The sequence below is a fragment of the Lithobates pipiens genome, unplaced genomic scaffold, assembly GCF_037356315.1.
Source record: "Lithobates pipiens isolate NorthernLeopardFrog02 unplaced genomic scaffold, aLitPip1_a1.2 Scaffold_8, whole genome shotgun sequence".
Classification (NCBI taxonomy): domain Eukaryota; kingdom Metazoa; phylum Chordata; class Amphibia; order Anura; family Ranidae; genus Lithobates; species Lithobates pipiens.
In genome coordinates, this window is record NW_027507903.1 from 517625458 (window position 1) to 517641735 (window position 16278).

The 16278-nt window shown below is 40.0% G+C and overlaps 1 protein-coding gene across 1 annotated transcript in view; it reads right to left on the reverse strand.

Moving 5' to 3' along the window:
- Positions 1 to 3612: 3612 nt before the first annotated feature.
- Positions 3613 to 16278, reverse strand: part of LOC143960642 (hexokinase-2) — a 72262-nt gene continuing 59596 nt past the window's right edge. Inside the window, exons 14-18 of the mRNA XM_077469424.1 lie at positions 16016 to 16115; positions 13701 to 13884; positions 11746 to 11901; positions 9875 to 10108; positions 3613 to 8665 (exon numbers count right to left, since the gene is read on the reverse strand). Coding sequence (XP_077325550.1) covers positions 8521 to 8665; positions 9875 to 10108; positions 11746 to 11901; positions 13701 to 13884; positions 16016 to 16115 — 819 coding nt within the window. The 3' untranslated portion in view covers positions 3613 to 8520. The remainder of the gene's footprint in view (positions 8666 to 9874; positions 10109 to 11745; positions 11902 to 13700; positions 13885 to 16015; positions 16116 to 16278) is intronic.

A 16278-nucleotide genomic window follows, 5' to 3' on the forward strand; every position in this document is an offset into this window, starting at 1 on the left:
CTTTGATACAATAAAAAATATTGAAAGTAAAATCTACATTGGCATGTTAAAGCTTAGATAAGATCTTAGTAATTACTTTATATTTACTTTAACAAAACTTCTCAGCATCTTTTGCCATCCTGACCAGGGGACCAGTGGAAATTAGTGCTTTCAGGCACAATAAATTGTAGAATTTGTTGATCAGGATACTAGAATTTCATTTCCGTGAAGCTGCTCTTCTGCCTGGAAATGTATGGTGTATGAATCCTTGTAAATCAGACAACAATTGATTGTTTTTCCTGTTAACATGTTTTCTCCTAAAAAGAGACAAGGTAACATTAAGTAACTGTATTCTGGAACAAATATGCTATTATGAAAACTTTTATGTGAATGTGCATGTCTCCATTATAAAAAAGATAGGACTGTCTTAAAAAATTTTACCTTTTGCCAGGGTAACCCTTCATGACCAGGCCATTTTTTTGCTATTTAGCAATACGCTATTTTAACAGGAAATTGCTCAGTCATTGCTCAGTCATGCAACGCTGTACCCAAATTGCATTTATATAATGTTTTTCACTCAAATAGAGCTTTCTTTTGGTGGTATTTTATCACCTGGGTTTTTTATTTTATAAAAAAAAAGACCAAAAATTTGGGGGGAAAAAAATATTTTTTACCTTCTGCTATTAAACATCCAATAAAAAAATTAAATTTCTTCATAAATTTAGGCCAAAATATATTCTGCAACATGTCTTTGGTAAAAAAAAATCCCAATAAGTGTATATTGACTGGTTTGTGTGAAAGTTATAGCGTCTACAAACAATGGTATATATACTAGAATTATTATTTTTTATATATACTATTAATGGTGGCGATCAGTGACTTAAAGTGGTACTGTGATAGTTAGTATCAGATTGCCTGTTACACTGACATTGGCTGGGAGCATTGGCGGCCCGTCCATACGGGGCGCAGGGGCACCTCCCCCCTATTTCATGCACCTGGCCTCTAATATACATGCAGGGCACTAGATGCATCGATATTTTTTGTTATTTTTTAAGTACATGATTAGAGCCTGGTGCTCGAGGGGGAGGGGGGTGCGGAGCACTGCACCCTGAGCCCACCCAGTTGAATTAATATTCACTATTGTCTTCCTGATTCTCCTCCAGGCCAATCAGGATTTGTCCAAGAGGAGAGGCGATCGTATTGGCTGCCGTGGAAAGGAGAAGGGAAGCCGTAGAGGAGGGGATGCAGGGTGAAACCACAAAGGAGCAGGAGACACAGGAAGGAGTCAAAGCTGCCTGCGACCTAGATGGGGTAAGTGAGAAGCTGGTGGATGAGCGAGCGAAGGGGGGGTGGGGTTTGACTGAGCAAACGACCAGGGGGGTAGCGCCCCCCTAAAAAAATATACAGCACCAGCTGCCACTGGAAGGGAGGTACACTAACTGACTAGCTGGCACTAACATCACCAGTGACACTAATATAGTAATCATTGATAATACTATACACCGTCACTGTACTAATGACACTGGCTGGGAAGGGGTTTACATCCCGGGGTAATCTGAGGGTTAAGTGCCTTACAAGTGTTAATGTGTGTATTATGTGCTGCTTTTTACTAAATATCTGTTTGTTCCCTCAGAAACAGATTGTTTGTACTTGTCAACACAGAGCTCTGGGTTGTAGTTGGACACAGCCGATCAGCAGGTCTTAGCCATTAATCATTGCCTGAATCTTGTTGACAAAATCCCACTGTGTCAAACCACAGCAGGAGTCAGCCAGGGGTCACATGCGCACCCTGAACTCCGAAGGCACTGCCGATGTACAGGTATGTAATTGTGCCTGTACGAGCTCCGCAGTAAAATGCAGACGGCCAGTCGGCAAGTGGATAAAAGAGAACTTTAACCATAACAACTTGATAAAAGGAGAATTGGGTACATTTATTTTGTTCAACTAACTAGTTATTACAGTTTTATTGGCTATTAGAGTTGCCCCCCCCCCCCCTTCTGGTTCAGCTTGCGCCAGAACTACCGAACGTGTAAAAAGTTTGGACCCTAACAGCGAATCCTATTAAATGATGGGACCCAAACTTGGAAAATCAAAAGTTCCCATTTTGAAGGCTTATATGCATGTTATTGGCCATAAAAAGGGTATGGGGATCTGGGTACTGCCCTGGGAGACATGAGTCAATACAATTTTTTTTTTTTAAAAAGATTATTTTTACAGGAGCAGTGATTAAGTAAAACAATAGAAATAAAAATTCCTTTTAAATAGAGTACCTAGGGGTCCCCTTAGTCTGCCTGTAAAGCGATGCATATGTACCATGTATAGAACCTGCTGCAACAAAAGTGATAAATAAAGAAAGAATGACATTTAAATTGCAGGCAATAGAAAAATGTTTATAAAATCTGTATTGGGCCCCCCCCAAAATCCATACCAGACCCTTATCCCAGCATGCAGCAAAGCAGGCCAGGAAAGAGGAGGGATGAGCAAGTGCCCCCTCCTGAACCATACCAGGTCACATGCCCTTAACGGGAGGGGGGCTTCGGGGTGGGGGATGGCGCATGCTGGGTCAGCAACATAACAACAATGCTACCAGGTGACGTCGCTTTACCTATATAAGAACTGTCAAACGGCAGTTAGCATTTGTTGTTGGTGGAGCTTTTTTTCATTTTTCCAGGTCCGGCGGTGGCGGCGTGATTGAGGATGGGGGACATTTTTTTTTAGTTTTTATAATAAATTTTTCATAAAAAGTTTGTGTTTTTATTTCTATTTGACACTTTTTTTTGGTGAGTGGATAGGGGTACAATGTACCCCTTACTCATTCACATGGGAGGTGGCAGGATCTGGGGGCCCCCTTGTTAAAGAGGGCTTCTAGAGTCCGATAAGCCCCCTGCCTGCAGACCCCCACAACCACAACACAGGGTTGTGGAAATAAGGCCGCAAATTCGGCTGTTCGCCGAACAAGTGGTGTTCAGGCCAAACTTTTGCTTTGCTTGAACTGTTCGCCCAACTCTACTAGCTATTACAGTTTTTGTAACATGACCTACATGTTTGTGTTTTTGTAGCATGACCCACATGTTTGTTACTCAAATGTATAAGTGACATGGCTGTTCCCCTTCTAACCTTTCAGAGGACCCAAAGATGTTGGTATTGGGATAAAACCTGACTATTTATTCTTATGCCAGTGAAAAATGTGATTGATTTGATACAACACAGTTTTCAACTTGTAGTGTGCGAAAAAAAAAAAAAAACACCTTTCTCCTTTTTAACCCTTTTGTGACCAGAGTTTATTAATGCCTAGATGCCCAGTGGGTGTTATACTATGTCATAGATAATAATCACATAATCAGGAACCACTCTGGTTAGTTCCTGGCCCTCAGTGGGGCCAGAGCTGGCAGTGACTGGCAGAATTGAGAGCCAGTTGCAAAAGCTTTGGCTACTGGCTCTCAAAGGGAGGATGTTTATCAATGTATTGTATGTCCTCTACTGGACTCCCATATAAGTAGCAGAGATTAACAGGCCTTTCTGTGATTTTTCTGTGCTTCGGGAAACTTTCATTTACTCTCACTGTGGGCACTGGTCAGTTAAGCATTCTATGAAAGCAGACCTTTAGGTAAAATAATGGCACATGTGGACATGTTTCATATTTCTAAACAGCTTTATTAAGTTACAGCTACAAAAAAAGTTATTAAAATAGCAAATATAAATAGTACTCAGCTTCTCTAATATATACATGGTGAATTATTTTTTCTGAAACAAGGATACAGTGCATTATGATCAGCTAGTAAACCCAACTTGAAGTAAAGCTGCAACTTAAAGAGCATAAGTCTCCATGACACAGTGGAGGCATTCATTTTGAGTGTCAAGCCAGTATTCAGATTCATGGCTCTCATGCCTAAAGGGACCATGGAAAAAAAGCATCCCTGACATTAAAGTGGATGTAAACCTGAACATTTTTGATGTCATAATGTAGAGTATAAGATTTCCTATCATTTGAGCCCTGTCTTGCCACAAATAGTTAATCCCGCTGTGAGCAGTCATCTTTTATTGTTCAGTGAGATCTTGACAAACAGAGAAAAACTTTGTCAAATCCTCCCCCTTGCTGTGAGTGACAGGTGATTTACATATCTCGTGCACTAGCCTAAGAGACATGCATTATTTTTTAATTCCCTCCCACTCCTTTCTTCTGCTGCTCTGCAAGGCTTGGCTGTTCCACACCTCAGCATGATTTGGCATGCTGAAGTCATGTGGGGACTTTTCTGGCTTTTGACTGAATGTTAGTGACCATAGCAGAAGTTCAGTGTAAGAAATACACAGGAGAAAATGCATGTTGATAAGGGGAGTGTAGAGGTGGGCTGGGAGTCTACTGACATCACGACTCCACCCACCTAGCCCTGGAAAACAGACCCACCCACAAAATCTGCAGTTTTTCGGGGTTTCATAGCAGACAGAGGGGAGACATTTGACAGATAAGTATACATGCAGGAGGCATGTATATCCTTCTAGATGACCAATATTGCAGTAGTTTAGAAAGGATGAGAGTGGGTTTACATCCACTTTAAAGCACACAAGTCCACATTTAGATGTGTGACCAAACTAACTCAAGTCTGTGGAACCTCTACTTTATACAGTATATGTTGCAACCAAATGATAACTCAGTCATACGGTGTTCAAGTGCAAAATGTAAATAGGATTCAATGAATTGTGTTTTTGAGTAGCCTGCAGGAACTCAAAAGTTTAAAATGCTGTCCCAGAGAAGCCTAGCAAAAAAACCTATAGGCTTCATCCTTCAGGTCTCAACATGGCTGCATCCAAAGTGTAAACATAACAGGTGCTCTTGAAGACCCAATGTTACATCCCAGCACAAGAGTGGGATCCCATGAAAACACTAGTGTCAGTAGACAATTTATACAAGCATATTTATGCAGAAATACTGTATAAATCTACATAGTTGCATATTTCGCAACAAATGTCAATCTATGTGCTTTACAGTTGCATAGGCATGCAGGCCCTGTGTAGAAATTAGATTTGTGCTATTTACAGAATATATATACTGATCTCTTTGCATCTGATGGTTATGTAACATATTAAACAGTATTATTCTTTGGAAGAGGCAACTGTTGAAAGAGCAAAAAAAGGTTATAAACAAATTACACAAGCTTAATATAAGTTAACAATATATTATTAATAACAGCAATAATAAACTACAACAACTCTAGAATTAACATTTATGTAAAACATAGAAAACAGATCCTTGGGAGCTGTAGAGCTGCAAACCCAGACAGATGGCTTATTGCTGAATTTTATTGCCTATGCATTAATTTGGGACAATCCTAATAGCCATATAGTCCCATCCCTACAATGTACAGTCCTCAAGTTTGGTATAAGTTTTCAAGTGTCACAGGATATATTAACCTCATGTAAAAAAAAAATACTGGAAAGACAAAGTGGAGACGTGGCCCTATACAAATGACGGGTGTAACCTGGATGTTGAGGCCATCACCTTCACTTTACTTTCCTCCAAGTTTTAAAAATGAGACCAAAAAAAACATCCATAAACTCACTCATAAACCTATATTCAAAATATATGCCAGCCTAATAATTTACAGGGGTAATTATGTACAGAGCATAAAAAATACTTGTCAATATTAAGGCAGTGCGTTGCCTGGTTTGAAGAAAATATATTCTATTTTTAGGGGACTCTATTGGATATAGGTAATAAAGAAATTGTGTTTTCATTTTTAATTTCTAAATAAGTGCCACATTAATTATACAGTGAAGAAGACTCTGTAAGCCATTACTAAATCCCAGGTTACAGGCAAATACACATCCTGTGAATAGTTATTTTCTCTAAATGCTCTCAACAACATAACTGACTACAAAATTGACATTTGTAATGATCTGAATCTCTACTCTTGAACTGTTCTCAAGGATTCCTCAATCTTTTATAATATTCACTTGCAGCCTTCCCCTGTCCAAACAGAAGTGTCAGGCCCCCTTAGAAGTTCTCCTTTCTTCTGCCATGTCACTTACAATTCTACTTTCTCCGTCAGGGTCCCCCAAAGTTCTGTTCTTGGACCTCTCCTATTCTCAAACTACACCTCCTCCCTGGGTCAGCCTCCCATGGGTTTTAATATAATTTCTATGCTGGTGACACCCAAATCTATCTCTCCACCAATCAGCTCACTCCATCAGTCTCCTCACGCATCACTAATTTACTAACAGACATATCTGTCTGGATGTCACTCAAACTCAACTTCTCCAAAACTGAGCTCATAATATATCCTCCCACACGTGCCCCTTCCCCTGACGTCTCTGTCAAGAGCAATGGCACAACCATCAACACATCCCTGGCCCCCTGCTACATTACTAACATAGTCTCAACTAAATCGTCCTCTTCATTCCTCCCAAGACCTCGTGCTCTCTAGCTCCCTTGTCACCTCCTCCCATACTCGCCTCCAGGACTTCTCCAGAACCTCTCCCATCCTTTGGAATTCCTTACCGCAATCTGTCTATCTCCAACTTTATCCACTTTTAGTCAATCTCTGAGCAAGGACTGTACCGTCTACTGCTCCAGTTTACAGCCTGGTACAAAGCTCACATTTAACTCTAACAAGGAGTAACTAAATGTGAATAGCAGCACACATACCTGTCCCTGAGAGATTGGGCTATACAATGTAACAAGTTAAGAGTGGCGATTCCAAGTCTTGCAAATGGCCATCCAGCTTTGTTTCTTGCAGCACTTGCTTTTTAGGCTGCATTCACACCTGAGCGTTTTCAGCTCATAAAACGCTCAAAAAACTCCCAACAAGCAAAATCCCATTCATTTCAATGGCACCTGTTCACATCTGAGCGTTTTGTCACCTGAAGCAAAACAGCTGAAAAATGTCCTACGCACAAAATAAAGAACTTATTTGGGGCAGATTACAGGTGTTTTTCTGCCTTTTACATTGGTGACCTGTACAAAATTGCGTTAAAACGCAGCAAATCGCCTTAAAAACTCAGTAAAAAATGCCTGACTTTGAAATGCTCAGGTGTGAATGCATCCTTAATAACTGCAAGCTCAAATTAATGGAAAACTATCCATGTTACTGTATACCGGCATTCACTAAGCGTTGTGAAGCATATTAGGAAAATGTTTTAACTTTGCAAATCGGAACTGAATAAGGCTGTATTGAAATGCCAAAATTGCTCATCTGGTATTTGCCTTTCAAAAATATACATTAAATTTAACTTTCTTAAAGTTAAAATATAAAATTACATTTCATAAATGCTGCTTTTAGACATTTTATAGTGTGACTTCATCCTTAGTTATGATTGTGCTGTCCCCTTATGCTTGTGTTTCCCTTTCTATGTGCTGATACCTGAGGAAACAGACAACGGAGCTAAAGGGCACTAGATTTTTCACACTGTGCTACCAGAAATGAAAGTTCCTGTGTTCATTGCTTATATATTGCTGAAAACAAAAGTGATTTTTTTATACAAAAAACAGTGTCGTAATTTCCAGGTCACCCTTTTTTTTTTGCATACTGTGAGATTGCTTGGTGGTAATCAAATCTGTCTTTGTGAGGACAAATTCATTAAAAGTACATTTTAACTTGGATTTCCAAGTAATAAAGGAACAATATATGCTTTAAAACATCTCTCATCAATTTGCTATGAGGAGCACAATGTAATTTTATCCTTGTGAATTGTGTTTAGTAAATTAATTTCGAACTCTAAGAACTGCCAAAAACCAATGTCACTCAATGGGAGCAATGTGTAGGGCTGACAGTGGCACTATTATGTGCATTAAATAATCCCTACCAGCAATCTAGATGATCTAGATTTTAAAAGCATCAAATTATCCAGAACAATGCTAGCCATACACAGCTTTTGACCACGTTTTACCAACCGGTGTGTATTAGTCTTGCCAATTTCAATGTCACCAATTAGGCTATAAGACGTTTCTTATTATTTGGTTATTGGTAAAACTACTCAAAATATTAATGTGCGTTCAAACTAATACTGGTCAATTCAGCAATTGCTACCAGCAATGATATAAATAAACTGGATTTAACAATTTAAGCCTGACCCACCATTAGGGATTGTTGTTTGTTATTTTCGGGTAAATGGTATTATGTATGCCCAGGTTTGTATAAGCAGATCTGTCACTTTCTACAATAAAAAAATCTGACATTGTCTTTATCGCACTACAGTTTCTTGGGCCAGGAGTTTAAAGCAAAAAATTAATATTTAGCAACAACTAGCAGCAAAGCATGGAACTCAGTGTTCTGTAACACTGCATTGCCAATGCTATTTCCACTGATCTATCCTACAAGAAGTGGAAAAATATATGATCTATGTACAATATAGATTTCACTGGAACAAGTCTGTTCAACTACATATTCCATATCCTTGGTGGCATAGGTGTCCAAGAATTTCACTGATCGCCCAGTCCAGTGGTGTCTATGGTATGTGGTAGTATGACCATTTGTGGTGGCGTAAGGAGTCTGTAACAAGTCTTTGTACAGGAATGCAACAGTCGAATCATAGGTTTCCTCTGCTCTAACGTTGGCCTGCCTCCCGGATCCTGCATGCTACGGCTGTGATGAGTGCTGCTCCCTTTCCACTGCCATCTTCAGACTGCATGAAAGTCACCTGGCACTTTGGAGACAGTTCCTTCACAGTTTGGTGCATGATGGTGGAAAAGCTGCAAAGAAATTTTGGAAAACTATTATACCAATGAAGAGCGCTGTAGCAAACAATACACATTTGTGTATGCACAAGTAAACCCCATAGAGATCTGTTGGATTATATATCAATAGACATGCAGGGCTGAAACTTATAAGACTGTTAATGCATAATTGTTTGATTAAAATGAACAGCAGGGTTAGTGGGATTAACTGTGTACAAGCAAGGGTACAACTATAGCCATAGCAGGCAATGCAACTCTTCTGGGGCCCAGAAAACATGTAGAGCAGGTAAATCTGGCTATCAAGTGATTGATGCAGGTGGTAAAAGCATTTGTTTATATTGAAAAAAAAATAAAAAAAATTATATATATATATATATATATATATATATATATATATATATATATATATATATATATATATATATATATATTGTATCCAGTTTAGCTAGATCTCACTGCAGACCGTTCTTCCTGGTGTACTGTTTCTAATATTCTAATATACTTCAGGCAGGCAGTTGATTCAGTTAGCTGCAGTGTATTTAGTATATATATATATATATATATATATATATATATATATATATATATATATATATATATATATATATACACACTGTATGCAGTTTATCTAGATCTCACTGCAGACCGTTCCTCCTGGTGTACTGTTTCTAATATACTTTAGACAGGCAGTTGATTCTTATATATACATCCCAGCTTTGTATATATATATATATATATATATATATATATATAGTGGGGAAACAAATATACAATTGGTATGAAAGCATTTATGTATTCTGTATTGCTAGACTAATTAACCTGGACAATAGAAAAGAAGCAGGAAAGACTATTGATTTGCTTGGGGCCCCAGTACACATAGTTTTGGTCCTGTGCACGAGGATTTTTTAAAGGCTAATCATTTTTATACCTAGCTAGGACCAATGACATCACTTTATAGATGCTAGGCATTACATGATTTTATTGTACCAGTGGCGGGATGGTTGGGCTGCTTGAAGCACCTGTATAGTTAGTTTAGCCAAATGTATCTTTAGCTGCATCTTTGACTAATATGTCACTGCAAGCAGTATAAAAAAAATGGATACAGCTATCACACCTACAACAAATCACTATATTACAGAAAACCGTGTCTGCTAGATTACTAAAAATGCCATGAATCTCCATGACTTGATTATTTAAATTTCTTGTATGTTTCATAGGACTTACTGTGGGTGAAGCTTATACAGAGTTCCATCCACACCCACTGTGACTTTTAGGTTCTCCAGTCCACGATTTTCCCTGATCTTGTCAACCACAGCGGCCACCCCAGCTCCACATAACTGCGCCGCTCTCCGGGCCACGACTGTGCACACCTCCTTCACAATGATACTGTCATCACATGTGCTGTTCAATCCAAGGTGCTGGAGAATGGAGCGCACCTGCAGCAATGCCAAACGGTCACTGGCAAGAGAAGGCAAAAACTAATTTAGGTATAAGACTTTTAATCCCCTTAGTATACATGCACTCTGGCTTAAAAAAAAAATTGCTTCTAGAGGAGTTGAATGTTTTGCCTGTTGAAGCAACTCAATGTTGTCCTATGTGTCCATGACAAAAAAAACCCTTCTGCTTTGCGTTTCTGAGAGCAGTTTTCTGGCAGACAAAAAATGCTAAACACTATTAAACGACTGTACAAAAACGTTCTATATGTGTGTTTTTTTTTCTGCCAAAAGAACCGGCGTGTTTTTAAGCCAGGTGTGCATGAACCCTTATATTGAATGGAATCAGTTCATATAAAACAATATGGCACAGAAAAAATATGACCGTTTCAGGTCTGCAGAGCTCTGTAGCATTCTCTGATTTGGATGAGATGAAGAGCGGTCATGTCACGATTCCAACTTTGTACAAACAGAGAGCGAACGTGTCAACGTTTCAACACTACTGCCAACTTAGAAAGTTTTAATTCATGTTTACGAAGGCTAAAAATATTCTGGTAACCTTTTTATTTTTCTAAAGGTGCAAGTGTTGGTACTCTTATGCAACGCACACACAACCGGACTTCCCTGCAGACTAGGTCTGACGGTCTTCCCAACAGACTTTTCAGCGGAGTTCCGATGGACGTCCGGACGAACGAACTTGGCCACACACGAACGGACTAAGTCTACTCGAAAGTCCATTCGTTTTGAACGTCATGGCGTAAGAAGGGACTAAAAAAGGAAGTTCAATAGCCAGTAGCTTCCCTTGCATCGTATTTGGACCAGTATACAGACGAATGGTTTTCCCGATAGGATTTGTTTTTCAAATTTGAAACATGTTCTATTTCCAGGTCTGTTGGATTTTTATAATGAAAAACGATCGGATTAGCCCACACATGATCAGATTGTCCGACAGACTGATCCCTTGGAACTAGTCTGACGGAAAGTCCAGTCGTATGTATGTGGCATCACAGATCAGAGCTGGAGTACACTATGCACAGGCACCAGGTATGTAGTAGATGGCTTACAGACTTAGGGGTTCATTTACTAAAGACAAATAGACTGTGCATGTTACAAACTGCAGTAGCACTCTGCAAGTGCAATTGGTCCAGATTTTAGTAAATGAGTTCAAGATTCACTTTGCAAAGAATACCCAATCATGTACAAGGAAAATTGAAAGAAAACAGCTTTTTTGCTTGTGATTGGATGATGGAAGTCAGCAGAGCTTCTGCTCATTTACTAAGACCTGGAACAACTGCCCCTGCAGTGTGCAAAGTGCACAGTCTATTTGTCTTTAGCAGATTAACCCCAAAGTTGGAAATGTGTGCAGCTAACATCTCTAATTGTATTAAAATGTTAGAAGCAGGTTTTCGAAAGGGTTATTTCTTCTGTATGGAGTGATTTGAAATCCGTTTAATGTATTTTTTGTTGATTTCCTCCTTACATGTGCAACTATAATGCTAGTTTTGTTAATATATATATTTTTTTTTATTTTGTACTCACTAGGTTTTAGTTAAGTGAAAGAATGTGTATCAGTAGAACAATAAATGGAACTCTTGTTATATGGTAATTCTACAATGTGGTGAAAGAGACAAAACTGAGTAAAATGTCTTCCCATGCACTTACCTCTCAATCTGAGACAGAAATTTTGTTTCAAAGATACCCCTTGTCTTGAGTCTTTCAGAGATCTTTCCACGGAACAGGAGTCCTCGTTTGGTAAAGTCTATCAAAATATTCCTGACTATCTCCCCAAGGTACATGCCACTGATCATCTTTTCAAACCTGAAATGAAAAGGAAATTTACAAATTTTGTTCCGACCTTTATCACCATCATGAAGAACAATATGCCATGGTAAAGAATGGAGAAAAGGTCGATTCTGTGTGGCCTATAACAGCCAAAGCAGTTCTATATCTTTAGTGCTTGATTCAGATTATAGAATGATAGTTAGATCATCAGTGATAGTAAGATGTGACAGCTGCTCTACTTTTATTATAGGTCAGTACACGGAAAAGGGTTACAAACCACCCAGTCATTGATTGTTTTGTATATATAAAATGCAATGTCGTAGCAACATGATTGCTGGGGTAACTGCTGGCAGGAGAAATAAGCAGGGTGCCCTAGGTTGATTCCTACTGGCAGAAACATGCCTGCCTGTCAGTTTCTATTATGAAGGGATGCTCCCCAGGACTACATCTTGGTTCTTGGGAGTCAAGGCAGTAGAATTGTTATGATTGGAAATAATTAATGTCTGCATATGGACAGGGATGGGTGGGCTATAGTTAGGGTTGCCACTCTTTCTTCAAGCCAAACCCAAACACTTTAGCAAAGCAAATAACATTTTTTTTGTATACACTATAGGACTCTAATAGACCTGGGACACCTTTGGGTGCTCCAAAGAGAATAGTAATGCATAACGCATAGTGCCCCCTCGCCCTTCTGTCAGTTCCTGTTCTGCGCCACATTCCTGTCTGAATAATGTGTCCGGGTTTCAGGGAGACTGAAACCCAGACACATGATTCAAAACCTGGACTGTCTGGTGGATCCTGGACAGATGGCAACCCTAGCTATAGTAGGGATTTCCGTGCACCAGAGGCAGTGTCATCAGACTCTTAGACCCCTTTCACACTGGGGTGCTTTGCAGGCGCTACAGCGCTAAAAATAGCACCTTACAAAGCACCCTGAAAAAGACGCTGCTGTGTCTCCAGTGTGAAAGCCCCAAGGGCTTTCACACTGGAGCCGTGCGCTGGCAGGATGCTAAAAAAAGTCCTGCTAGTAGCATCTTTGGAGTGGTGAAGGAGCGGTGTGTACACCGCTACTTCACCGCTCCTGCCTATTGAAATCAATGGGGCAGCGTGGCTATACTGCTGGCATATCGCTGCTGCAGCAGCGCTTTGCAGTGGTTTTAATTCGTTCTCGGCTGCTAGCGGGGGGGGGGGGTAAAAGCACCCTGCTAACGGCCGAATAGCACCACGAAATTAGTGTTAAATCGCTGCTAAAAATAGCAGTGTTTTACCGCCAGCGCACCCACGGCCCCAGTGTGAAAGGGGCCTTAAGGAAAATTTGGAGCTCACCGGATTTCTGGCATGATAACCAAAAAAAGTTTCTGTACTTGTAATATTCTTTTTTTTTTTTGCCCAGAGATAAACTTTAAGTATTCACCTTATACCAAATTCATTTATACTTGTCTTTAGACAAGAACAATGGGCTGCTACCATGTAACAAAATTAGAATGACAAATACTTGAAATTAACAAATACATTTTAGACCAGTCCTGTAGGTGGATATGTATTGTGTTTGTGACATATATCCTTTGTATCTGTCATGGTAGAACCAAATCAGCAGTAATGGCTTGCAGGAGACAAAGCTGGAGATGATAAGCCCAGTGGAGAAGCTTACTCTCTAATCCACCCACTCTGGAGACACAGGATGGCACATCACACATGCAAACATGACACTTTGCCAAAATAACGCCGGTGCGCCAATCTCGGAAATGTCATACTTGACTTTTCAGTGTTTCCATGACAGCTAGATATGATAACTTTTATTTTATTTTGGATTTTGGTGTCCAAAGGAGACATACCTCTGCTTTCCAGGGTTAAGAGACAGCTCATCCACCGACTTGTCAAACTCTGTACGGAAATCTTCCAGACAATCATTATCACCGAACGCTCCCCACTCCATATTGATGCACATTCTACCTTCTTCTCCCTCCACCAGATCCACATTCCTCATCTCTTCCATGTAACAGGCATTACTGCCAGTACCTGACATACACAAAGAAAATAAATATTTAAATAATGGTATTTTGTATATAAATTGGCAAACTGATTACACATTAAGATCATGAGTTTTTCAGGAAAAACTACAAATGTCTATTACTAAAACTTCCTTTTTGCAGGGAGTAGAAGCCACAAGTTTAAAGAGACCCTATCAACAACTTGAAAAATGGCAGATAGATCCACAGAAAAATACATTTTAAATGCTTACCTGCAGTGTTTTTCCTATCAATAAATACATTGCTCATTTCTATGCAATGTGACTTTGAACTTGCTAGAAAATTTGATTACTTCAAAACAGTCAATTCCTTGGAATAGTCTCCCCCCCTCCCCCCCCCATGCCTGTGCTGGCCCAGCATCTCTGCTCCTCCCTTACTTCCATATACCCGGTGAAGTGAACAGCCCCAGGTGATGCACAGGGGGATGAAAGAAATCCTCCTACATGAGTTGTACCTGTTTAACTGCAGCACTCTCTCCTCTGCAGCTGTTCAAAGTGCTGATTTTTAAAGCTCATCTGAGAGTTCAGAAAAAAGGGGGGCGGAGAGCTGAAGTTCCACTCTGCAGAGCTCAGTAAGGAGAACTTTGATTGACTGATTGGAGGGAAAAGCACACCCCCCTTCACACAGCACACAGGAACAGAGCTGAGGCTGTCAATCAGCTGGAGCTCTCATCCCTGTCACCATTTTTCTCTTGTGTCAGGAAAACTTGTCAGAAGTGATGCATACAGATAGCAGAGGAACGAAGCAGCAGACAGAAATGACACTTAGTGACCTTAAAGTGGTTGTAAACCCTTTACAACCACTTTTTACTACAGACAAGCCTATAATTAGGTTTACCTGTAGCTACACTGGATATCTCCTAAACCTGCATGTTTTAGGCGATATCCCTGTATTTTCATGTGCCGACGTCATCGGCACATGCGCACTTAAGCAACCTGAAGCAATGGCATGTATGTGCCATTGCTTCAGTTAGACGGTGCCATTAGTGGCGGGTCCCGCACGCATGCGCGGGAGTGACATCATCGTGGCTCCGGCAATCACAGCGATGGAGCCGCGATACCCGGAAGTAACCCCCAGGAGCGATGTCGGCCGCCGGAGCGGTGAACGAGGACCACTGCGGGGGCTTCACTCTCAGGTAAGTAATTCATAATGAGTTAGTATTCTATGCATACTAGCTCATTATGCCTTTGTCTTTCCGGTATTTTTTGTTTTTGTCTTTTTGATTTTTTTTTTTAGGGTTTACAACCACTTTAATTGAGACAAGTAAACACTATAGGGGGATATGCTATGTATATATTTCATGTCTAAGGTTTACAACCACTTTACAGCAGAACTAAAGTTTTGCTGTCATAAACTGCAAGCAGGCAGCCTCTTTATTGCAGAACAGACACTGCATGTCTCTTCTGAAAAAGAATACACCTACCTGCCTGCTTGCTGTTTTCCCCGGCATGTAAAATGAGCTACTTATGTGCAGTTCAGCCTATGTCACTGGCACTGTCCCTGTGTGGTGGGATGACCGACTCCTGCAAGAATGCCACAATCCGGCACCTGTCAGTGAAGACTGGCACCCAGCAGGAGATGTCGGTGTCAGTAAGGAACAGGAACCATTGAAGGGAATGTAAGTTTAGCATTGCTTTAACCTTTAACCTTAACCTATAATGGCCAGGGGAAGAGCAAAGAGGAATATACTATTTGAATAACATTTTGGAGTCTGCTGGGGCTGCAGACATCATACCAAAGGTAGTGGCATCCAGCAGTAATTTCAGGGCTTTTGGATGTCTACACAAGGGAAGCTTTTACAATGCATAAAATAATTATTTTATTATGCACCTATAATGGAATGAATCTTATGGAAAGATTTACGTTGAAATGAATAGCCTGGTGACAATGGCTCTTTAATTATCCACCATAGTTTCCTGTTTTGTTCTGCTTTGTAAGAAAAATCATATTTGAGGTCCATATCTAAATGGAAATTAATAAAAAGACCTACAATATTGCGACCGATAAAACTGCATGCGTTCACTAGAGCATTCCTAGAACAATAATTGGTTCTGTCCATTACATCCACAGTTTTTCTTCCAGGTGGCGTTTGTATTCAAAAATGTAGATTTACAACTTACCGACAATCAGTCCCATTTCACAATATGGGTCTTCATAGCCACATGTCATCATGGTGCCCACTGTGTCGTTCACAACAGCTACTACATCCAAGTCAAACTCCTGTGGAGAGCACGTAACAACTAGTCAGGGATTTCAATGGGTACTCTAATTTTAAATATACATTTTTTTTTATTAGAGGACCAAGTTGATCAAATGCCAGCAAGTATATGGAAAATGTGGTTATTAATTGAAGACCTAGAGGCATTTGTGATGAAAATATGCA